General features: G+C 46.2%; 1 protein-coding gene and 1 long non-coding RNA gene across 2 annotated transcripts in view; one reads left to right on the forward strand and one right to left on the reverse strand.

Annotated features, from left to right (window-relative positions):
- Positions 1-24,428, reverse strand: part of LOC307226832 — a 207,822-nt gene extending 183,394 nt beyond the window's left edge. The window contains exon 1 of the long non-coding RNA XR_013843565.1: positions 24,399-24,428. This is a non-coding gene — a long non-coding RNA (uncharacterized lncRNA). The remainder of the gene's footprint in view (positions 1-24,398) is intronic.
- On the forward strand, positions 19,026-21,256 carry GADD45G (growth arrest and DNA damage inducible gamma). The gene is made up of 4 exons (XM_079996193.1): positions 19,026-19,315; positions 19,533-19,664; positions 19,853-20,066; positions 20,477-21,256. Exons 1-4 carry the CDS (start codon positions 19,263-19,265, stop codon positions 20,585-20,587), a joined length of 510 nt encoding a protein of 169 aa, XP_079852319.1. The 5' UTR covers positions 19,026-19,262; the 3' UTR covers positions 20,588-21,256.
- Positions 24,429-25,052: the final 624 nt, after the last annotated feature.

The following is a 25,052-nucleotide window of genomic DNA, read 5'->3' on the forward strand; positions in this document are numbered from 1 at the left end:
AAAGACTGTGCAGAGCAGGATACAGAACTTGTGGCCCTCCAGATATTGTTGGACTACAACTCCCAGTATCTCTGAACGTTGACTGTGCTGGCTGGGGCTTCTGGAAGCTGAAGTCCAGGACCATCTAGAAGCCCCAGGTTGCTCACTCCTGCTGTAGGGGACAGAAATTGGACTAACTGGATACTCAGGTGAAAGTGAAGGTTGGGGAATTGCATGCTCCACTATAAAAATGGATGTCTCATTGATACATGGATAGAAGGGCATTGGGAATATTTACATCAGAAACAAAAAAATGGGACGCCTTAAAAAATGAGCCAAATGTTATGCATCTTGTCAGTTAGGGACTTCTTATTTTTTTTTAAATGGAAACTGTACAATATAATGATAGCTGTTTATCAAGCTACTTTTACCCCAGACAATGGGCTATGTTTTAAAACATGCAATTCTTTAAAAAAAGCCGCTTTAAAACACATTAAAACATTTTCCTGTTCATTTATAATCTTATAACATGGCATAATTTTCAGCTGGGCTTGCAAGAACAAAAGAATGAAATCATAGAATCATTAAGATTTTTATGAACATAAAACCTGTTGATTACATCTAATTGTAGGGATCTGAGACTTTCTGACTGCTCTTGGGATGTGAATAGCCTGCTAATGGGTTTGGCGGGATGTGTCAGAAAACTGCTCAAAGATTTCTTTGGGGGGAGGGGGGAACTAATTCTGGCAAGAAGATTTCTATCCTGGCTATTTTGCCTGATGTAATGTAATTTGATTAAATTATGTAGGTAAACATCTATAACACATACAAAACGTTTTAATTTTGTGCATCTGAAGAACAGCAATGCTTTTCAAAATAGATTAACTTCTTGCATAACTTTCAAACAACTGCAATATGTTTACAAAATTGATGACAAAATGAATGTCCTGTTATTGTAAAGATAAGGGGTGAGGATGATTTGCCCCTGGGTGTTGCTGAACTCCAACTCCCATCAGCCCCAACCAACATGGCAATCCATCATCATCTAGGATGTGGAATCCAGATTACTGAAGGACAATTCCTTCCCCCTTGATAATGGGCGTGCCAGGATTTTTGATAAGGAGGGGTAGGCCTTTTGTTGGGGGGGGGGAGAGAACCCAGTTAGCTGTGCATTTGTATTGATTTTTGTTGATTGGGGGGGACAGCTACCCCCCCCCCCGCTAACCTTTGGTTAGGTCTCCCTATTTTTATGAATCAGTGAAAGCCTTGAATGTTTCCGAGATTATCTGGGAGATTTATTTATTTTAATGCCTGATGTTTTTATTTTGTTTTTAGAGTGGCCGAGAGTGGCTGGGGAAACCCAGCCAGATGGATGAGGAAAATAATAATAATAATAATAATAATAATAATAATAATAATAATGATGTTGTTGTTGTTGATGTTGTTGTTATTTCAGTATTAAATATTTTGATCAGATATTGAAGGTGCTGGGAAGGGAAAAGGGAATCAAGTCTTCATTTGGAACGACATTGCTTTACGGCTGCAACAATGTACAATGGGTGGTCATTTGAATTTTCGCAAAGGTAAAATCCTGGGGCTCCTCCGCCATCTAGTGGCGAAAAGCATACCAGCGACATTTTTTATTTTGCACAGAATGCCTTGCTGCAACTCGGATCTATTTGCAGCAGGCGAGGAATACCCCTGAACATTTAGTTATTTATAAAAGCGTTTGTATCTTGCCAGTTCATACAATATAACTAGATGCGATACAGAATACACAGGTGGCGCTGTGGTCTAAACCACTGAGCCTCTTGGACTTGCCAATCAGAAGGTTGGCAGTTTGAATCCCCATAGCGGAGTGAGCTCCTGCTCCTCTGTCCCAGCTCCTGCCAATTTAGCAGCCTGAAAGCACACCAGTGCATGTAGATAAATAGGTACCTCTGCAGCAGGAAGGTAAACAGCGTTCCGTGCGCTCTTGTTTCCGTCACAGTGTCCCGTTGTGCCAGAAGCTACTGTTAGGTCCATCATGAGACGTCCGCAGCAGCCTTCAAACAAGCAAACTTGCCTTATTATCGCTCCCTAAAATCCCACTGCCAGAAGATTGCCTCCTTCCATTCATCAGTTTTCCTCCTCCAAGTGGAAGAAACCTGGGCAGTGCTGAATGTCACATCCATTGCCAGGTGTGTCCTGCTGGAAATAGAAAAGGGCTTTCCCCTTGGCCTGCCTTTCTATCCACTCAGCTGCTAAGTGCTTTTGTGACATCACAAGAAACCCACCGCCAATGGCAACAGATGGGGAGACATCATCTTCATTGCTTTGAGCCTCACAATGGCAGGTGGACCTATCAGTGATTGTATGCTTGTTTATTCAGGAAGCAGGTGGTGCTGTGATGTAAACCACTGAGCCTCTTGGGCCTGCCAATCAGAAGGTCAGTGGTTCGAATCCATGCGACGGGGTGAGCTCCTGTTGCTCTGTTCCAGCTCCTGCCAACCTAGCAGTTCGAAAGCACACCAGAGCAGATAGATTAATAGGTACCCCTGTGGCGGGAAGGTAAAATGCATTTCCGTGCACTCCAGTTTCCATCAGAGTGTTCTGTTGAGCCTTGTTTAGTCCTGCTGGCCACATGACCCAGAAAGCTGTCTATGGACAAATGCTGGCTCCCTCAGCCTGAAAGCAAGATGAGCACCGCAACCCCATAGTTGCCTTTGACTGGATTTAACCGTCCAAGGATCCTTTACCTTTCACACACACACACACACACACACACACATTTATATACTGTACATATAGTGATTTAACTCTCATTTATTATTTTAACCTTTGTATGTTTTAAAGTACGGTTGCAGATTTTTTTCAGTTTTATCGTTTGCTCTTTTTGTAAACCACTTTGAGGGTTTTGGGTGTTGTGTTTTTTTTTACAATCAAGCAGCGTATACGTTTCATGGAATAAAATAAATAAACAATAAATATAAAAACAATCATTAAAATGATTGGCTGATTAAAAAGCCTAAACATTTGCATCTTGGGCATTAAAAAATAATAATGACCCAACAAACGCCTGGAAAAAAAAAAGTGAGGGTGGCTGCTGAATCTCTGTTGGAAGAGGGCTCCACAGCAGGAGATCAGCGACACTCAATGCTTCTTTTCTCTAGCAACAGAGGTGGCTGCCTCCTCCTGCTCTCTCTTTCTCTCTCTCCACTCTGTCCCCTGCCTGTGGGAATGTTAAGGATGGTAGGGAACGATATATTGAATAAGTATTATCCTTCCCTCACTCATGCTAGTGAGTGACGTAGCAGAGCAAATTCCCCTCAATATAGCTGGAAGCTAGTTTGCAGATTCGTTTGAATCTCTTAGTTAAGATTATTTCCTGGTGTCCCCTTTTATCTCTCCTAAAAGAATAAAGACGCAAGAGTCTTTCTGAGTAAAGTAACAAAAAGTTTACTCACTTTATTTCAGTTCACGATATGATCCCTGAAAGGCAGGCTTTACTTGGTAGTTACACAAAGAAACTGTGAGTTGATCTCCTATGGAGACTGAACTCAGGTGCTGCTGGCTGAGAGCCAGCAGACAGCAAAATTATATTAATACAACAAAATGGCTGCAGGAGAGCAGCATGGCAGAAAAAGATCAGCAAACAAGAGAAGAGAAAAACAAGAAGACTGCAAGTGAGAAAATGCGGCTCTTTTTGGAGTCAGCCAGAGCCACGCCCATCTCCCAGGTCACATGCAGGGGGAGGGTGTTCCAGTCAGCGGAACAGGAAGTTACACTGACTGGGTGTCCCCCTTGCCTGTGCCCACTCTAGGAAAATTAGGAATGTTGCATTTGACTGCAGCAATGGATTACATCCCACACTGCCCTGCCCCACAGACATGGAAAGAGCGAGCAGAGACGAAAGGGATGCAGCGCTTGCCGCCCAGCCGTTCGTGGTGCAAGGAGGCGGCGGCACAGCAGACAGCATGTCCAGGGGTAGAGACAGCGTATCCCGGGGCAGCCAAGGGGGAACGGCGCAACCTGTTGACTGAGAGCAGTGCCAAGCAAGGGCCTCCTTTTCTTCTCTGCTGCCACCTCAGCCACCTGCTTTTCACAGCCCCCCCCCTTTTAGCTACAGCCGCTTGCTTGCTCTCCCCACCTTCCATTTACTTTATCACAAGGTATTTTTTTCTGCTTGTGGGAGGTGCTGGTACCCTGTACCTCTGAGTACCACCAGAAAAGAAAGCCCTGGATTAAGGCAATCGAGGCTGATCCATCACACACACACACACACACACTTATTTATTTATTTGGTTTTTCAAATTAAAGTTTTACAATCACATATCCAACATACATCACAAGAACAAGATTCCAGAGAATCTCCTGGACTTCCATCCTCCCCTTTGTGGGTCCTCTGGTTGATCATTTCCTCCTGTATCTTTTATAATAATCCAAATCTTTTACATCTTCATTACATCCAAAATTCGCCATTAAACTACAAGTGCTATTCCAACCCTACTAATGATTTTAACTGTTTACAATGGATTTTAAGATAAATTATAAAATTTCCCCTATTCCTTATTACAATTTTGGTCTTCCTAAGTTCTTATTCTCCTGGTCATTTTAGCCATTTTGGCATAATCCATCAACTTAATCGACCATTCTTCTCTGTTCAAGACTTTATCTTCTTTCCATTTCTGGGTCAATAATCCGCACAGTCACATACATAAATAGTATTTTCTGCTCCATTGGGATTTCGGCACCTAAAATTCCTAAAAGAAAGGCTTTGGGGTTATTTTTAGAAAAAGTTATTTTAAACATTTTTCCCCCAATTCATCAGAGGCTAATCTGTCTCCAGACAGGCCCCAGCTAGCCTGGAGAAGTGCTCTAGTGAACCTGAATGCTTAATTACTACCTTGTAACATGAAAATCCCTCTTTATAAAGGTAGAAACTCTGCTGCTGTAATTATAGTCTTCACTCATAATTATATTTTCTGTGTGGTTGTGGAGGCAGCAAAGAAAGTCTTGCTTTGCCAGCCACCCTTGCATTCTCTATTAGGTGTCCAGCGATCCTTTTCAGGGTGATGAGTGCTGTAATGAAAGCTCCAGGCCTGAGAACATCACTGCCATGAAGCTTGCCATGATGCGTTTGAGGGACGATTCCAACAGATTCCACACGAGAAACGCTTATGTCCCTGTGGAGATGGCAGTACCGAATCGGTGGCGTGTGCCCTTCTGGCTTGCACTCTTTATAAAGACTTGAGGAATGAGATTATCACCCCTCTTTGATTGTCCATTCCGGGTCACGAAGTCACTGCCACAGTGTCCTTTCTCTTGGCAGATCAAGATGAGCAGGTGACAGCCAAGGTTGCAAGGTCTTTAGCTGGGTCAATCAGAATAAAGGTAAAGGGACCCCTGACCATTAGGTCCAGTCGTGACTGACTCTGGGGTTGCAGTGCTCATCTCGCTTTACTGGCCGAGGGAGCCGGTGTACAGCTTCCGGGTCATGTGGCCAGCATGACTAAGCCGCTTCTGGCGAACCAGAGCAGCGCACGGAAACGCTGTTTACCTTCCCGCTGGAGTGGTACCTATTTATCTACTTGCACTTTGATGTGCTTTCATACTGCTAGGTTGGCAGGAGCAGGGACCGAGCAACGGGAACTCACCTCATCGCAGGGATTCGAACCGCCAACCTTCTGATCGGCAAGTCCTAGGCTCTGTGGTTTAACCCACAGCGCCACCCGCATCCTGTCAATCAGAATAAGAGCCACTATTTGACTATTGATTCAAAACCCTAAAATGTGTTTATATAATGGACTTTTTATTTCTATTCTTTGTATATCGTATTGTTATTTTATTGCTAGGGCTGATGGCTGACGCAAATAAAGATTCATTCATTTGTAAAGCACTTTGAGGGCAAAGTCGCGTGCATTCACTCTGATCTTGACACCAGGCCTGGAGAAGTTGTCCAGAGTTTCATTGTCAGGGACGGGGCAGAGGAGGGATGGTGGAGACTGCTTCCCCAGCCTAACCTTTCCAGAGAAGAAGAAGACAGTTCAAAATTACAACAGGGGTTTGAGGGAGTTTGAGGGAGGTCATAGCTCAGAGGCAGATGAGGGGAAAGCTGGGAAATAATGGGAGAGGAGGAAGAAGAAGCACCAGAGAGAGGACAGCTGATGGATTCATTGTCCTTAGAAAGCATTCCAGACCCCCCGTCTCCCCAAACCTGGCCAGCCTTGAAAGTAGGAGAGCAGAGAGCTCAAAGGCAGAGGGCATTTTTCAGCACCCATAGCTGTGACACATGAGAGATGTTAGAATTCCTGCTCCATGATTGCAGTCATGGGATTGTTGTCTATCACATGACGGTATATGTTTTGACTCCACAGAGTGGGAAGTGACGGAGACAGAATGTTTGTGTTACTGTGTTCCGTGAAGTGGGACTATTGTCCTTTGTTCTTTCTCTTTGCTGTCTGATGCTAGAGAGAGAGGGAGCCATGTTGCAGTGCTCTGTGTGTGTTTATATGTAAATAAAGTAGATTAGCCAAAATGCTGAGTTGCTGAGGTCTGTTACGCAACTGCGCAAACTCTGCAGATCCCAAAGTGTGCCGGTGTCGGTTGGCATCGGTCGCTGTGATGTTCAGGCAGAAGAAAGCTTTTGAAGCTCCCAAACGAAAGACCAGGAGGGAGGGAACATGCCAGTCGGGAATGTGTCTCTGTCAGGGTCCTACTCGAGTGTAGGCTGAACTCCTAACAGTGGAGACTCACTCGGGGTTATGCCATTATTTCAAGAAGCTGCCTTTACTAGCCTCTCTCCGTGAATACTGAATAGAAAGGACTTTCCCTTGTCTTATCCGTTCCTGGCAACCTGCCATGGTGTCAGGGCTGAGTCAGTACGTTCGAGTTCCCCGGATGTGGGAGAGAACTTCAGGGTAGGAGAAGAGGACGCTGTGCCTGAGGGGGAGGGAGCTGGAGGAGCTGGCGAAGAAAGGGCAGTGTCTTCAGGCATAGAGGAACAGGAAGAGGCAGCAAGGGAGACAGAAGCTCCACAGGGACAGCAAGGGTTAAGTTCTGGATCAGAGACTGGCAAGGGATTCACGACTGGACAAGAGGAAACTTGAAAGGCGGGGCGATAAATTCCTGCATTTTATGAAGTGTTGGTGGCGTAAGCGGAGGCCTCTACCAGTATCTGAACTGAGTGACTCTGATGAATAGTAATGAAGTCTTGATGACCAACGTAAATATAGGGTGGTATATAAATTCAATAAATAATAAATAATAATAATAAATAATATAGCGGGAAGAGAAGCAGTCAGTCCAGTTCACATCCACGCTGAATATCTAGTGCACATCCACACTGATGGTTCAGTACAAATCCACAAATTCGGTTTAAATCCACACTGACAGCATAAAATGCTTCTTACTGCATATACTTGCAACAGAACACTAATCTGGAAGTGCCATTAGATTCCTGATAGGACATCTGATAAACGTTAAAAATGGTTTCTTTCCTGCTTTATAAAATGCTTTCTTCCCCACTTTATGGACTAAAAGGATGGGAGTGGGGAGTTGCATCTGAGGAGCAGCCGAAAAACACTCTGAATTCTCTGGGTGAAAAGTTCAAACAGGTAGGAAGAGGCACAGTAATTTCCAGGAAATTCCCAGTGCGACCACTAGGTGTCGCTTTTGTATGGCTTTGCCTTTTCACAATACCCTGAAAGAAGGGTTATTGACCTATAACTTTTGTATTAAACTCTGCTTCAAGAATGGGGAAGCTTTGGTTCCCCATATGCTTTTGGAATCCAGTTCTTATAATGGCAAGTAGTCAAAGATTACGGAAACCGAAGTCCAATACCACTTACTTTCTGTACCAGGAGTTCAAACATCTGCATGCTTTTTATTCTAGAATCAATGGCAACTGGATACTCCCCCCCCCCCCGCTATGTAGTCCACACACACACAATCTAGATCTATTGCAAAAAAGATTTGCCCCTGAAAATATTGGCAAAATATTGCTCAAAAAATGATACGCTAATATGCCTCGATTAAAATGTGAAGTAGTGGATGGAAGAAAAATTAGTAAGGAAAGATAATAAGAATATATAGAGGATTTGAGAAGATTGTAAAATGCAAAGATTATTGTAAATTGTATAATGTGGAGGAAATCGAGTGGGGGAGGAGGGAAGTGGGAGGAAGGAGAAAAGAATAATATGATGGATTGAGGAAATAGAAATGTAAATGTATGTGGGGATGGGGAAGAAATGGTGTTGGCTTTGGTACATCTGTATTGTAATGTAATATGTGAAAACCAATTAAAATAAAATAAAACAAAAAAGCAATGATAAAACTTTTTTAAAAAAGAAAAGTGCTTCTTGAGAACCTGGCATCATTCAAAAAAATAAAAAAATAAAAGCTCATTGCAGATTGATTTGGCATTACACCGCAGCGTGTCTGTCTGAAAACAGATGTAGGCAGCCCTAGCAATGCAGAATGTACCCACAGCTGCCGAGCGATGTTGTGTGGCAGCATGCAGCAAGATTACAATTAGCACTTTCTTCTTCATTCACCTGAATAAAAGGCATGAATATCAAACAGAGTTTTTTCAGACATTTGTCAAGTAACTTTTCCTTGTGGAATCAATCTAGATTGAAAGCAGCGTGTTGAGGATGAGCATGAATGATTCTGAATTGAGACAAACGACATTTCTGTGCTACCAATGGATTGGTATGAATGCAGCCTTAAAGGAGATGCACTGAAATCAGTGGGAATTTTTTTTAAAAAAGGTCAAGGACCCCTGGATAGTTAAGTCCAGTCAAAAGCGACTATGGAGTGCGGTGCTCATCTCGCTTTCAGGCCGAGGGAGCTTTCCAGGTCATGTGGCCAGCAGGACTAAACCACTTCTGGCACGACGGAACACCGTGACGGAAACCAGAGCGCACAGAAATGCTGTTTACCTTCCCGCCACAGTGGTACCTATTTATCTAGTTTCACTGGTGTGCTTTCTAACTGCTAGGTTGGCAGGAGCTGGAACAGAGCCACGGGAGCACACACCATCACAGGGATTCGAACCACTGACCTTCTGATCAGCAAGCCCAAAAGGCTCAGTGGTTTAGACCACAGCGCCACCCACATCCCAAATAAACAAGCACACAATCACTGATAGGTTCACCCGCCATTGTGAGGCTCAAAGCAATGAAGATGATGCCTCCCCAGCTGTTGCCATTGGCTGTGGGTTTCTTGTGATGTCACAAAAGCACTTGGCAACTGAGTGGCTATAAAGGCAGGCCAAGGGGAAAGCCCTTTTCTGTTTCCAGCAGGACACACCTAGCAATGGATGTGACATTCAGCACTGCCCAGGTTTCTTCCACTTGGAGGAGGCAAAGTGGTGAATGGAAGGAGGCAATCCTCTGACAGTGGGATGCTAGGGAGCGATAATAAGGCAAGTTTGCTTGCTTGAAGGCTGCTGGTATTTGTGATTAGAAGCTGTCGGATGTCTCATGATGGACCTAACAGTAGCTTCTGGAACAATGGGACACCGTGATGGAAACCAGAGCACACGGAAACAGTGTTTACCTTCCTGCCACAGTGGCAGTGGTGTAGCGTGGGGGGTGCAGGGGGTGCCGGCCGCACCGGGTGCAACATGGGCGGGGGGCGCGCTCGCACTAGCAGCTCTCTGCCCCTACTAAAATCCACGGGTTAGGGAGCCCGCGCTCGCTCGGCTTGGCGAGGAGGTCGCGGAAGGGGGAGAGCGAAGCCTTCTGCCGCGGGCCAAAAAAGGAGAGGAAGCCGGGCGGGCGGGCTGGCTGGCGGGGGTCTGGCTGCGCCTGCTGCTGCCATTGCCACTGCTGCCAGGCTTTGACAGCTTGGCGAAGCGGAGGGAGAGGAGCTTTATGGCAATTGTGGCTCTCTCTCCACTGGCCTTCTGGGTAGTGAGCCAGAGCCGAGCAGGGAGTCTGGCGAGGGGGCGGGAAGAGACTTTCCCCTCTTTTTTCCACCTCGCCTGGTCAAAAAGGAGAGCGGAGTCTCCTCAGGGCGCCCTCAGGCAGGGCAGGGCAAGGCAAGCAGAGCGAGGAGGAGAGAGAGGGGAAGGGGGGGGGGAAGCAGCCAGGAAACGCCGTGGTGTGGAGGGGGAATCAGTTAAGGAGAGAAAGCGAAAAGCCTTGGAGAAAGGGAAAAAAGGAAAGAAAAGAGGCAGCTCCGGGATAGCGCGGGGGAAAGAGAAGCCTCGCTGCTGCTGCTGCTTGGGAGAGTAAATTACTGTACTTGCCTTGCCCCGGGTTAGGGGGCGCAAATTACTTGCCTTGCCCCAGGTGCTGACAACCCACGCTACGCCGCTGCACAGTGGTACCTATTTATCTACCTGCACTGGCGTGCTTTCAAACTGCTATGTTGGCAGGAGCTGGGACAGAGCAACGGGAGCTCACCCCGTCGCTGGGATTTGAACTGCCGACCTTCTGATCAGCAAGCCCAAGAGGCTCACAGCGCCACCCGCATCCCAAGGGACTTAGGATAGTCATGACCCATGAAAACCAATGAGTTAGTCACAACTAACCTAAGTTCCACTGATTTCTGCTGTAAAAATGACCAAGTATGGATCTAGCCCAGTGTACGAATCAAGAGTTCTTGAATTTATTCTTCACCGTGCAATGCTTGGATTAGAAGCAGGGAGACCTATGCCTAAATGCCCACTTGGCCATGAACCTTAATGGATGGGGCATCTTGGACCAGTTGCTATTTCTTAGCCAAAAGTGCCTCAAGAGTTGTCATGAACAGACAATGGAGCAGCGGTTGGTGGAGAGAACTGTATTTGCTGAATCTTTGGAGGAAAGGCAGGATACAAAAGGAGTATGTAGAAATAAATAAATGTTATAATCTTTCTTCAAAGCCATCAACACATAAATCCAATTTTTTTGAAGAGGTCTACCCATGGATAATTTGCGCCTGGTGATCAAATTAGACATAGTCCCTGAGATAGAGAAAAACAATGAATGATGATAATTGTGTGTGTGTAATTTTTATTAAGTTTCCCATTTTACAATGAAAAAAATTCCTTAAGCAACCTTAAAATGTCATTGACTTCCCTTCTTCTCTTTCCATGGTTCAATTTGCATATCATAAATCCATGCATATTTTACATAAACTAAACCATTCAGTATTCCATTAATAAATCCATCAAAACTTGTTTACATTGTTGAATTTATTTTAATGCTGCCCACGTTTTCAAGTGTACACAGTTTTCCCCATTATATTCAACAAACATTTTCCAGCCTTCTTTAAACGTATGTTCTTCTTGTTCTCTTATTCCATACGTCACGTCTGCAAGCTGCGCATATTCCATCAGTTTAAACAGAAGGACGATTGTTTTCTACCAGCTTTTAAACTTAGAAAAGGATAGAAATCAAAGAAGAATTAATTTTTTAATGCAATGTTTCGCTGCGTTTTTCTGAAGCATTGCCATGGCTGTTCTTTCAGTGTTTCCTTGACCTGGTTATCCCCTCTGTCCTCATTCCAGGAAGATCTCCTTGAACTCTTGACAAACAAATATTTTTCTGCAGTCACCACATTCCATGAAACGGAGTGCTTCTGTGATAGGAAACCCTCCTCACTCCCAAGAGCAACACCTGCGACCTCACCTTCAGATGAGTTTTCTGCAAGCCAGCAAACACACCAGCTGCAGGTGGTTCAAGGAGCAACAGACCCTGGTAATATTGCCAGAGAGAGGCCAGGGATAGGAGCAGTCATCAGGGCCCTCCAGGAAGGCACTTCCCTCCCCATAATGCTCAAGCACCTCTAGCCTAAATCTTTTGAAAGGCAAATGACTTTTAAATGTTTTCCCCACACATCATGTGTGACCTGGTATTCCATGCTAGAGATTATTAGGAAAGGAAGAAAACCTGTACATTGCAGTGCCCCTTATTCCAATACACTGGTACCTCGGTTTTCGAGCATCTCGGAAGCCAAACTTTTCGGTTTTCGAACACCAAAAACCCGGAAGTAAATGCTTCTGTTTTTGAACGCATCTCGGAAGTTGAATGGCTTCTCTTGATTCCCCCCCCCCAATTATCTTCATTGAATTTACAGAGCACCCTTTGTGCCTTGGTTTTCAAATGTTTCAGAAGTTGAATGGTCTTCCGGAACAGATTATGTTTGAAAACCGAGGTACCACTGTACAGTATATAGTGAAGCCAAACTTGGAACGCTGTGCACAGTTCCATTCTCGGTGGTGGTGCACACACGATACATTTCAAGCACACAACTTCTCCCAAAGAATCCTGGGAACTGTAGTTTGTGAAGGGTGCTGAGAATTGTGGGGGGTAAACTAGAGTTCCCATGATTCTTGGGGGGGGGGGGAAACACGACATCATGTGCTTTAAATATATTGTGCGTACACAGGCCATCTTTCAAGAAAGATATTGCTGGAAAAGGTCCAGAAATGAACAAGCAAAATGGCCCAGGAAAGGCTGAAATATTTAGTTTATATAATTTTTAGGCTTATAAAATGATGCCTGGTGTGAATAGCTCTTCTCTCTCTCTGAGATCATCCAGTGAAGCAGAATAATGAGAGATTCAGGACAGATGAAACGACACACTGCCTGGCTTGGGGGTCGCATAACTCCAACATTTCTCCAATGAAAATAGGGACGTTCTAAGGTAAAGTAAGGGACGCGGGTGGCGCTGTGGGTAAAACCTCAGTGCCTAGGACTTGCCAATCGTATGGTCGGCAGTTCAAATCCCCGCAGCGGGGTGAGCTCCCGTCTTTCGGTCCCAGCTCCTGCCCACCTAGCAGTTCGAAAGCACCTCTAAGTGCAAGTAGATAAATAGGTACCGCTTTATAGCGGGAAGGTAAACGGCGTTTCCGTGTGCTGCGCTGGTGCTGGCTCGCCAGAGCAGCTTCATCACGCTGGCTACGTGACCCAGAAGTGTCTTCGGACAGCGCTGGCTCCCGGCCTCTTGAGCGAGATGAGCGTGCAACCCTAGAGGCGGACACGACTGGCCCATACGGGCAGGGGTACCTTTACCTTTACCTTTAAGGTAAAGTAGGATGTTCCAGGATCAAATTGAAAACTGGGATGGCTTCTCTAAATCCAGGTCTGTCCCTGGAAAATAGGGACACTTGGAGTGTCTGGTTCTGAGCTCCAGTTTACTCTTTGTCCAGCATAGGCAGCTGTTAGGAGTTGGCTTAAAATGGGTACCATGACATGTGCATTGGCCCTTGGGCTTCTGATGCTTTCTAATGTTTAGTCAAAGCAGTCACAGCACTGAAGTTAACAGACAGTGAATTATGCCACATCCAGTAGTTCGGCTAAAGAGAGCACTCCGCCTTAGCTACAACTGCTAAATGAGGCAATGTGTTGGACTTCTCCCTCCCTCGGCAGTTGGGAAATAAATAAAAATAAGGGTGGCGGCTCTGATTTGAAAGGCACACTTCGATTTTAGGCCGAGCAGCTGGCAGATTGCTCAGAGAGCGTGCGCTTTGTCTGACCTAAAACAGATGACACAAAAGTGAGCTCGCAAAGGTCACCAAATTATGTTTGCTCAGTTGGGTCCATCTCTCGCCATAAAAGTTCCATTAGTGAGTGTCTTCTGGAGATATGAGAGAGAGAGAGAGAGAGAGAGAGAGAGAGAGAGAGAGAGAGGCCATCTATAATCAGGCAGGGCCACACATCCCGCCAGCATCTGGGTTAAAAACACACACAGAGAGAGTTCTTGTTTCATTATGACAGAATGCATATTGAAAAACCATGACCCATTAAAAAGACTATCCCAGCAGAAAAAAGTGATAATAATGCTGGATTACATCCGTAACCTATTAATCCGCAGATCACTTAACTTTCAGGGGTTTTTCCCCAGCTGAAATAGGAAGTGCACATTTAAAACTATGTTCATGTAACATAGCTGAAGACATGCAAAAGTGACCATCTGTTGAAAACAATTTGGATGCCTGCAGAAATCATCTATACCAGTACAGCCGTACTTGGTTCACGAACGCCTTGTGAGTCGAATGTTTTGGCTCCCAAATGCTGCAAACCCGGAAGTGATTGTTCTGGTTTGCGAACATTCTTTGGAACCCGAACATCCGACGGGGCTTCCGTGGCTTCCGATTGGCTGCAGGAGCTTCCTTTCTGCAAGGTTAGTGCTCTCAGTTCCACCCCACCAGGTGAGAAGATCGTGCCTAGAACCCTAACAGTGCCCCTCTCTCAGAGCGTCACACAAACACACAACAGGAACCCCCATGATGGTCCCACAAGTGGAAATGCCACGACAGGGCACCCTTGATATGTGAGAAAGGGGAAGGAGGATATCACTAAAAACAACGAGATGAGGATTAATTATCATTCTGTCCTCAAGAGGGCATCCTTCAGTTGTAAATATTACTTGGACAAAGGTAAGTAACAGTTCCTCCATTCTTTTCTTTTCTTTTTAAATAAATAAATCAAAGAATTCTTTAGCTCTGACAGGTTTAAAATTAGGAGTGAATGCTTTTAAGGAGGGCAAATGGGTCTAAATTACTAATGGTTTAAAATGGATTCTGTTGCCCTTAAAAATCGCTAGCACACAGCTTGCCTCTACAGATGTGCCTTTTACAAAAGAGGAATGAGCAAAGGACAGAGGAGCTGCTACTCACAAGAGCAGCTGGAAATCTGCTTTACGAGAAGCCATAAAAAAAGAAACTTGGAGGAACAGATTCTGGACATGTCCATACAATAACTTTATTGCTGACCAATGCTGAATTGAAGTGGAATCCACCATCAGCTAATCTGCAGCGTTGACGCAGAAGAGCCGGCCCTACCTTTAGGCAGATGTCACGAGGGGGCAACAAATAGTGATCAATAGTATTAATATCATATTCTTACTGACCAAGAAGGGGAGTGGCATGTGTAGGATTTTGGGTGCCAAAGCAATCTGCTCTTGATTCTTTGTATGTACAACATTTGCAGCGGGATCTCAGAGCAGCGGAATGACTCTTCTAATGGTCAGACAACCTTCCGTGATCACTAGGCATGCTCAGGCCCCAGTGGACATGTCCTGTATGCCTTGGAAAACCAGTTACTGGGAATAACAGGTGGGCTTTCCCAGAGGGTGGCGTGGTGCTGGTGCACCAGCGGGCACAATCCAGCACTGCCACCAGTGTACTCGCAACCATGCTGCCCTCCCCATCACCTTGCCCCTCCTAGAAAGCAACAGCAACTTCTTATTCTCTTTTTTGAGGGGGGAGGTTCTTCCTCTGAGGACATCTTCTCACAGTTTTTGTTTTGTTTTGTACTTTTGCAAACATTGGGGTCCCCTCCCCCCAAAAAAATCCTGCTGATCATAAAATCATCATAAAGGGATCATCTATTCTAGTCCAACTCTCTGCAATGCAGGAATATACAGCTGTCCCATATAGGAATCGAACCTGCAACCTTGGCGTTATCAGCACCACGCTCTAACCAGCTGAGCTATCCAGGCTTCCTGCTTGGCAGGTGCGTTTGGCTGCATAGGCACAAACAAGCAGATTGCCGAGATCATTCCGATATTTTTTACTTAACACCCTTCTCCAAAATGTCTGAGGGCAATGTGCAAAAAGGCCAAGATGAAAATCAATTCATGCAGTGCAGAAATGCAAGCTGGTTCTTGGCTAGATGTGCCAAAGATGTCAGAAGTAGCCAATTCCATATCAGCAGTTTTCTACAATAAACCCTGAAAGAGTTGCTGGACTGCTCCAATCTGATCGAATCACGCCGGGGTCACCAGCTCTAAGATCAAACAAGATCTTCCCTCCGCAACTGAGTCAGTTTAAGGAAGATACATGTCCTTATCTTACTCCTACATGAAAATGGGAGAAATGTGTTTTTTTTCCAATTCCAAGGGAAAATTCCAAAGTCGACTGATATGAACCTGTTAATGACGAAGCCTGGCATATGGATGTTTGCCCAAAGCCTACAAGCTCCTTGAAAATGTAATGCACTTCCTTTTGTGGCACAGTGCCATTGGGGTGCTGTGAGCTTTCTATTCTGTTAAGAGTTAAGGGATGGAAGATTTACAGAGTTCCATGCCTACGTCATTTTCAGATTTATCTCGGCTGCTGTGCATACCACATGATTCAGATGGATGATCAAATCTTCCAGCATGAAGCTCCAATGTGATCCGGTGAGCTAACTTCTGTTTCAACATGTGGTTCAATCGTGTGTAGTAAAGTACTTCTGGGTCTGTTTACTTTTGGGTGCCATCGCGTAAAATAATGTAAACAAGGCATCCAGGTATTGCAAGTGTGTTGTCGGCAGAAGGGCTTTTTATGCCTGAGATTTTCTGCAGAAAGTGAGGAATAGAGGGCGGCATTTTGATGCCAACAACGCAGTGGCGTAGCGTGGGTTATCAGCACCCGGGGCAAGGCAAGTAATTTGCGCCCCCTAACCCGTGGATTTCCCTAACCCCCAGATGTTGCGCCCGGTGCGGCCGGCCCCCCTGCACCCCCCACGCTACGCCACTGCAACAACGTTGTGTGGACATTGCAAAAGAAGGGGGAAAGCTCATATGCATGTGGAAGCAGCTGGCTCACAAGAAAACTGGAACATACTCTCCAACATTTCTCCCATGAAAATAGGGGCATCCCATTCCACAATGATGATTTTACTATGTATACCCCACACGTCTTTCAACATATATAAAAACATAATAAAACATTAAACATTAAAAAAAACCCACTTCCCTATACAGGGCTGCCTTCAGATGTTGGGGTTGGGTAACTCCATACCCTCCAACATTTCTCCAGTGAAAATAGGGACGTCCTAAGGAAAAGCAGAGGGACACGGGTGGCGCTGTGGGTTAAACCACAGAGCCTAGGACTTGCCGATCAGAAGGTTGGCGGTTCAAATCCCCATGACAGGGTGAGCTCCTGTTGCTCGGTCCCTGCTCCTGCCAACCTAGCAGTTCGAAAGCACATCAAACTGCAAGGAGATAAATAGGTAATACAGGATGCAGGTGGCGCTGTGGGTTAAACCACAGAGCCTAGGACTTGCCGATCAGAAGGTCGCCGGTTCGAATCTCCACGACAGGGTGAGCTCCCGTTGCTCGGTCCCTGCTCCTGCCAACCTAGCAGTTCGAAAGCACATCAAACTGCAAGTAGATAAATAGGTACCACTCCGGCGGGAAGGTAAACGGCGTTTCCGTGCGCTGCTCTGGTTCGCCAGAAGCAGCTTAGTCATGCTGGCCACATGACCCGGAAGCTGTACGTTGGCTCCCTCTGCCAATAAAGCGAGATGAGCGCCGCAACCCTAGAGTCGGTCACGACTGGACCTAATGGTCAGGGGTCCCTTTACCTTTTTAAGGAAAAGCAGGACATTCCAGGATCACATCAGAAACGGACTTTTCTAAGTCAGGGACGTCCTTGGAAAATAGGGACACTTGGAAGGTCTGCTGAAAGCACCAAGAAGCCACAAGGTGGCGCACACCCAAGTACCATCGCGCTCCTTTCAAAGAGTAAAATATGCAAGAAGCAGCTGCCTCTGTATGCCAGGACAAGCCGGCTTCAGGCTTCCAGAGAGAGGGGAGAGAATTTGCAAAGGAATTAGCGCGCAACACATGCCCTTTCTTTGGCTTGCCAGCATGTTCTGCAAGGCCCCACCGCTCCCCACTTAGAAATCTTGGATCTTCCCGCACGGCAGTTTATACCCGTAAAGATGCTCCTCAGCATCCAGTAGGTAGCGCTCCTCGTCCAGAATTACGCATGGGGGGAGGGGGAAGAGAAACACCACGAGGATTCTAGGATGCCCGAATTTTAAAGCAGAAGAAAATAAACACCAGATCGTGATACGCGCGATTGACTGGAAAGGGGAATTATGAGCAATGCAATGCACAGTCTGCGTGCCCAAGGGGGGAAAGTGGCGCAAGTCAGAAGGAGCTGGGCGCTTCTGGTCATTTGCGCCTTCCAGGCAGGAACAAGCACAAACTTGATGACTCCGGATTGGCCTGGCCAAGCTGGCCACATGCCTAGGCCGCCGGGGCAGTGTCCCGCAATGTAGCGAAGCGTCTCGGAAGGGTTAAAACAAAGGAAGAATGGGGGCCCCTTTGGAGAAAAGGAGACGATCGCGTGCTTCGAAAGCCTCCAAATTCAATTGCACACTGGAAGCGTGCGCCAGTGGAGACATTCATCAGCAAGAACAGATTGGGCGACACAAGAGAGCCAGGCCATTGTGTGTGCCACCCCCCTCTTCGCCGCCGCCTTCGGCCAAAAGCAAATCCGCGCCCCAGTGGCAGGTGGACAGTGCAGCAATGGGGAGAAAGCGCCGATTGTGTGCGCTCCAAACTGCCACACGCCAGACCTCGCCTATTGTGCGCCTCTCCATAGAAATGCAAACGAGCAGCGTGTGCCATCCACAATCTGCTCCGCGCAGCAGCTGATGAGGCAGGCGCAGGACGGGCCCCCCCTCGCCCGGGTGAACTTTGCAGGACCCCTGCTTTGTGCCTTGTTTGCTGGCAGCCGGGCACGCTTGGGGAGGGGGGTCCGCTCTGCAGAAATGAAATGAAAATAATAAGGCCAAAGTCCTTTCAAGCAGATAGCGCGGCAGTCGTGAGCTGCAAAAGTAGAAACTCAGGGGGAGCGATTCCTAGAAACCACATTGGGGATGCATTTTCAGTAAAATGATTTTTTTTTTTTTTTTTGCGCACAAGTGGAGTTGCTGCGTTGCTTAAGCTCTCTTTGTTTCAACAGTTTGCAAAAAGCTTTATATATGTATATATACATACCCCTCCAAAAAAGATGCACATCTGAAGCAACACCCCCAACCCCCTTTTAGAAGATCAAGCACGCCGGCTCTGCAGTCTGCCTAGTAACATCACAACAAAAGCAGCAGTGGCAGATTTGAGGCATTGTAATCCCCCTCTCTCGCCCCTCGCCCCGTCCCCCCCCCCCACCCCACGGCTACGGTCTCCCTCTTTCTCCCCCCCCCCCCGTCTCCCACGTGGCCTCCTGGCACGAGCCGGCTTCTCCCCAGCGCCTGCTTAGCATAACAATACACCCCTAGCCTGGCCAATCAGCGCCGCCGAGATTCCAGCAGCTGCCGGCACAGAAGCTCCGCAGCGTATAAATAGGGCGCGCGGCGCTCCTGGCAGCTCACACTTCGCTGGGGACTTTAAGAGTGAGCAGAGATCGGAGAGCTTCGGGGCTTAGCTGTCTATCTTTTCCGATCGCTTTTCTTTTTTTTCCGGGAGAGATCTTTCAGCCGCCGAGCAGAACCTTTTCCTTTGTGTGGATACTTTTTTGGGTGCCTGGTTTTTGCTGTTGTTGAAACATTTCTTGTTTGGGTCTTGCCGCTTTTTACCTGTCTCGGACCATTATGACTTTGGAGGAAATTCACGGGCAGGAGACGATGCCGGAAACTAGCGACAGGTAACTATCCGCCGGGCAGAGGCTCAGCCCGGGATGGGGAAGATGGGCTGGTGGTTGAGGCGGCTTACGATGGAAGGGTCTCGCGCGGAGGGAGGCGGGCGCGCGGGTTGGGTACCGCCAGATGGATGGATGGATGGAGGGCTGGAGGGCTGGGAATGCAAGCCAGGAAAGGTTTCCCCGCGACTGACGGCACTTGCCCTCTTCTTGTCGTTTGCAGTAGCTCTAGCAGCGCCGCCACCGGCAACCGGATGCAGAAGGCCGGCAAAGCTTTGCAGGAGCTGCTGGTCTCGTCGCAGCGCCGCGGCTGCCTCACCGCGGGCGTCTACGAATCCGCAAAACTGATGAATGTGTAAGTATCTAGGCATTTGCACCGCGCCTGTTGTTTTGCATGCCTTGCGCAACACCAGGAAAAGGGAGGGAATCCGGGCGGGAAGAAGAGAGTGCAGAAAGTGCACAGCTCTTCGCTTTATTTTTTTGCAAGAATCTCCGCTTTTAAAGTGGCTAATCGCAAGCTCTCCTCCTTCCCTCTCTCTGCAGTGATCCCGACACGGTCGCTTTCTGCGTGCTGGCCGCGGACGAGGAAGACGAGGGCGACATCGCCCTGCAGATCCATTTCACTCTCATCCAAGCCTTTTGCTGCGAGAACGACATTGACATTGTGCGTGTGAATGACATCCAGAAGCTGGCCGCGATTGTGGGCGCCAGCGAGGAGGCCGGGGAGCCCAGAGACCTCCACTGCATCCTCATCACGGTGAGTTTTCAGCGCCATGTGAGGGGCAAGCCCCACTTTTATTCTGTGCAGTGCCATAGCAAGCCATGCCTGTCTTTGACGCTTGGGCATCGGGCAGGATTTTCTCCTGTGAATCTCTTTGAGGCAGCACATTTGTTAGCAAAATAGTGCCAGAGCAACCTTAGGCCAGCAAATAGCTGCCACTGACATGATTTAAGTGCTTCTGCCGGTGGCCCATTCCCAAGGAAGCACATCTCCTAAAGTGTGTTTCATTGGTACCTCAGGAATTAGTAGCCGTAGTTGTGGCAATTTCGGACATATATATATATAGCCTGCCTTATTGTCCATAGCAGTGAGCAGATTTAGTTTCCTGCTGTATTGTGTTTTGGACTGTGATTTTCACTCATGTATCTTTGTTCTCTTTATTGCAGAATCCCAATGAGGATGCCTGGAAAGACCCAGCCTTAGACAAGCTGAACTTGTTTTGCGAAGAGAGTCGAAATGTCAACGACTGGGTGCCCAACATCACCCTGCCCGAGTGATGGTGACGGTGTTGACGTAGCCGGTGCACAGGAGAGGTTGAAACCTTTTTGTTGCATTATCACCTTGGAGCTGCACATCTGGGCAACCCTGCGAGTGGCTGATTCTGGAGATTAGCCCGGTCAACAGCTTGGATTAAGTCGCTCAGACACAGCACGTGGTGGATTCTTGTGGGGAGAAAAAAAAAAGAGAGAAGCAAAGGCGAGTGGATTGTACCAGCAGTGAGTCTCTCCGCTATGTTGCAGCGCTGGAGAAGCTGGCATATCTGTGGAGCTGAAGAAGAACTGCAGTTTTTATTTTAGGAGCAGAAGAAAAGAGAGTGGGGGAAAAAAAACTGTGGCAGGTTTCCAGGTCAGGTGGAATGTTCATGTTAGAAAGCCAGAGTGAAAGTTGAAAACTGGACATAGGTGAAAGGGCAGGAATGGACACAGTATTGTAACAAGAAACTGCTGGTGGGGGGCATCCAGCCCCTTCCCCAAGAGACTGGACTCTTAAAAGACATTGGTACGATTGCATTTCTGCAGAGATTTTGATGCAGATTGAGCTACCGGAAGAGGTCTTTTGGACTATATTCTGCATTGATAACCAATGTTGCAATAATTCTTTTAAACTGAAATTCATGCTGCTATTGAAATTCTTAACACATTTGTAATAAATTTTTTGATAACCAACTTTCGTGTGGTGGTGGTCTTGCTTGCCAGCTGGTGGGGGAAGAATCCAAAACTACAGTCAGTGGAGTAAAATATATAAATGGGCTGTAAACAGAATGCGGAGAGGGCTGTTTAAGTCATCTTAAAGGTACTGCAGAGAAGCAATGCTTGGGTCACAATCTTAACACACAGTTACGTGCACTTAAAGTGGACTTAAGCACAGTTGCCTGGGTTTTTTACAGTTGCGTGTGGCTTTATCTACAGCATGTGCCTGCAAAGGCACTTAACGGTTGATGTGTATGCCATAGAAATCAACACACTTCCCTGGGCTGCCTTGCTGTGGTTTACGCAAGTTTGTCATTAAAAAGATGCATATGGTTTAGCTTGAGTAGGTAAAAGTAAAAATTTACTGTTCAAAACTGCAGTGTGAGTGGCCCACAGATCTCTTATCAGCTGAAAATATCTGAACCGCTGATGCTGGCTGGACAAAAGGGTATATGACTTCTATTTGAAATGACTTGACCTCTCACCCAACCCATGGCAACAGCTGTTTATCGCAACAGCTTGCAAGACTGAAGAGCTGCATGTTTAATAAGCTCTGTTCTGGGCAATGGTCTTTTGTCATGCACTTAAAAAGACACAGCACATGTTCCTAGGCAGCTGAACATTTAAAAGCTGAAATAATAAAAACCACAAAAATAGTTGTACAGTTTCAGATGCTTAGCATTGGTATCAAAGCTACTTGCCTCTAACATTCAGCTGCTATGATTAAAAGCTTTGGGAGAAACTATGTATTTCACGAACCACTGTTACATTTTGTTCAGTCACTTTCTACCCTGTAAAAGTCTAGATTTTTTTCTTTTTCTTTTTAAGATCCAGACTTTTCAGCCTCAAACCCCAGACACAATTGCATTGGAAATATGCAGATGGAGTGCCAATAGCTTGCATCTGCCTCAAGCTGTCGGCTTCTTGTCTGTCTGCCATATGCTGGAACAAAAGAAGCTGTCATTTCAGTTTCCCAATTGTCTACATGCACTATTTCAATGAATAAAACAGTGGGGTTTTTTTCCTCTCTAAAGGAAGGGGGAAAATGTTGCTAAAAGTAGTCTGTGTGGTCACTCGGATTTCTGGCAAAAAAGTAGCCAGTTTGCATTTCACCTTGGTTTTGAATCGGACAGCCACATTTGTCTGCAATAATTCATTTGTTTTAAAGTCCTGCTGCAGAAGCAAAAGAACAGCCAAGTGGCAGCGTTAAGAACATTGTCGAAGGCATAAGTGGCATTAGATGCCTGTAAGGGAACTGGTAGCACACAAGTTGCCTTTTTAGTTCCACACCCAGTCCAGCACGAGAACACTGTGATACAGGCATCTGAGACATTATGATATCACTTGCTGCCCATGCCTTTGTTTAGTGCTCAGAGCTGAAAGGCTGGTTGCATTTTGGAACAAAGATAACTTGCTGCCCAGCCAATGGAATTTGAAACATTCTGTTTCTAAGCATGGTCATGTGAATGACATTCCATAGTTCCTCTTGGTATTTGCTTTAACTATATAAGGTATGGCAGAGGCAGGAGGCACTGACCATGCAAAACCTTTCAGTGTTGCTATTGACACAACAAGAGTTGGCTACGGCTTCATCATACACACAACAACTTATAGGCAAAAGTCGGTTGTGTAAACGCATTCTGCTGTACTTGCTACTGAAGCTATGCCATACGAATGATGTGTGATGGCAACAGGAGTTATTTACATCAGTGAAATAACTTTGCTGTAATGAAATCTCTGTTGATAATTGACACAAGTGCTCAAGCTACGTCGTAATCAACTATTACTGAATCAAGTTTTCTGTGCAGAGCTTTCATACCCTCCAACATTTCTCCGATGAAAATAGGGACATCCTAAGGAAATGTGGGACATTCCAGGATCAAATCAGAAACCGGGACAGCTTCTCTAAATCTGGGATGTCCCTGGAAAATAGGGACCTTTGGAGGGTCTGAGCTTTGTGTCAACGGCTATGCAGTGGTACCTCGGGTTACATACGCTTCAGGTTACATACGCTTCAGGTTACAGACTCTGCTAACCCAGAAATAGTACCTCGGGTTAAGAACTTTGCTTCAGGATGAGAACAGAAATTGTGCTCTGGCAGTGCAGCGACAGCAGGAGGCCCCATTAGCTAAAGTGGTGCTTCAGGTTAAGTATAGTTTCAGGTTAAGAACAGACCTCTGGAACGAATTAAGTACTTAACCTGAGGTACCACTGTATTCAAAAATGACAGAGGTTGAGGCTTGAAATCATTTGAAAGCCTTTTCTGCTAAGTACCAGGTATTTTCTGGGCTTATGGTTCATTTTGGAATAAACATGCTTAAGACTGCATTCGATTCATTAGTTTAGGCCATGCATTAGGTGTTAGATGGAGAGTATTCTGTGCAAAGAAGTCCTCTTTGCATTTTCAAGCAATGTGCAGAGCTCTCTTTCTCAGGAACCTTGCACGTTTCACCTGATCAGTTCTTCAGCCAAGGACCATACGAAAACAAAGCAGTATTCCGGGCTATCCTAGAATAACTTTTCTGCAAAGCATGGGCTATAAGCTATGACCTCGAATAACTTAATAAACGGTTGAGCCGATAAGATGGAAGCAAGTCTTTAAAACAAAGCAGGCATATTGTATTATAATCAGAGAACTAACTTGCCCAGTTTGTCCAAATTGTTGTGTACACAAGTTATAGTTGTCAAGAGAAAAGTTACACTTCATTCTTCTAAGCAGGAAAGCAAAACAACATTCCAGGCACTATTTGCCCCGAAGTGACATTGTTACAGCCACATTGCAAGATGCCCTGTAAAATAGGTCAGAGAATGAAGCAAAATCAGACCAATGTTTTATTTTATTTTTTTACAGGCAGTTCACTCCAAATTTTACTCGCACCCTAATCCTACGATACACTTGCTTGTTCAGAATTCCAGATAATGGGATGAAGGTGCCTTCTGTAGTCATCAGATCTCTTACCCTGGGTCTTCTCTAGAAAAAATGCCCCAAACCGCATGTGTCAGTTGTAATAGTGACAATCTCTGCAGATGATCTGTGTTGGGGTGTCATCTTGATTTGGGGATGGTGGCTATTGCTTTTGTAACCTTTAAAGCCCTAAACAGCCTTGGCCCAGTATACCTGAAGGAGCGTCTCCACCCCCATCGTTCAGCCCGGAAACTGAGGTCCAGTGTCTACAGTCTTCTGGCGGTTCCCTCACTGCGAGAAGTGAGGTTACAGGGAACCAGGCGGAGGGCCTTCTTGGTAGTGGCACCCGCCCTGTGGAACGCCCTCCCACCAGATGTCAAGGAAAGAAACAACTACAGTCATACCTCAGGTTACAGACGCTTCAGGTTGTGTTTTTTTGGGTTACAGACCGCTGAAACCCAGAAGTATCGGTATGGGTTACTTCTGGGTTTCAGTGGCTGCGCATGCACAGAAGCGCCGAATCGCAACCCACGTGTGCACAGACACGCTGCTGCAGGTTGTGAACGCTGCAGGTTGTGAACGCTGCAGGTTGTGAACGTGCATCCCGCACGGATCACGTTTGCAACCTGAACGTCCACTGTATCTGACTTTTAGAAGACTTCTGAAGGCAGCCCTGTTTAGGGACGTTTTTAACGTTTGATGTTTTATTGTGTTTTTAATACTCTGTTGAGAGCTGCCCACAGTGGCTGGGGAGGCCCGGCCAGATGAGTGGGGTATAAGTAAATAATAATAATAATAATAATAATTTCAACTTAATGTCTATGCCATGCCGGCTTTCACACTCACATACTATAGAAGGCTTCCTCA

This window comes from Podarcis cretensis (assembly GCF_951804945.1).
Source record: "Podarcis cretensis genome assembly, chromosome: 11".
NCBI classification, from domain to species: Eukaryota; Metazoa; Chordata; class Lepidosauria; order Squamata; family Lacertidae; genus Podarcis; species Podarcis cretensis.

What these genes read in the sequence shown, in the direction of transcription:
- GADD45G (XM_079996193.1), top strand. Translation starts at nt 19,263, where the DNA reads ATGACTTTGGAGGAAATTCACGGGCAGGAGACGATGCCGGAAACTAGC. An exon ending in ATGCCGGAAACTAGCGACAG is followed by an intron (nt 19,316 to 19,532) that starts GTAACTATCCGC and finishes TGTCGTTTGCAG; the next exon opens with TAGCTCTAGCAGCGCCGCCA. An exon ending in TCCACTGCATCCTCATCACG is followed by an intron (nt 20,067 to 20,476) that starts GTGAGTTTTCAG and finishes TCTTTATTGCAG; the next exon opens with AATCCCAATGAGGATGCCTG.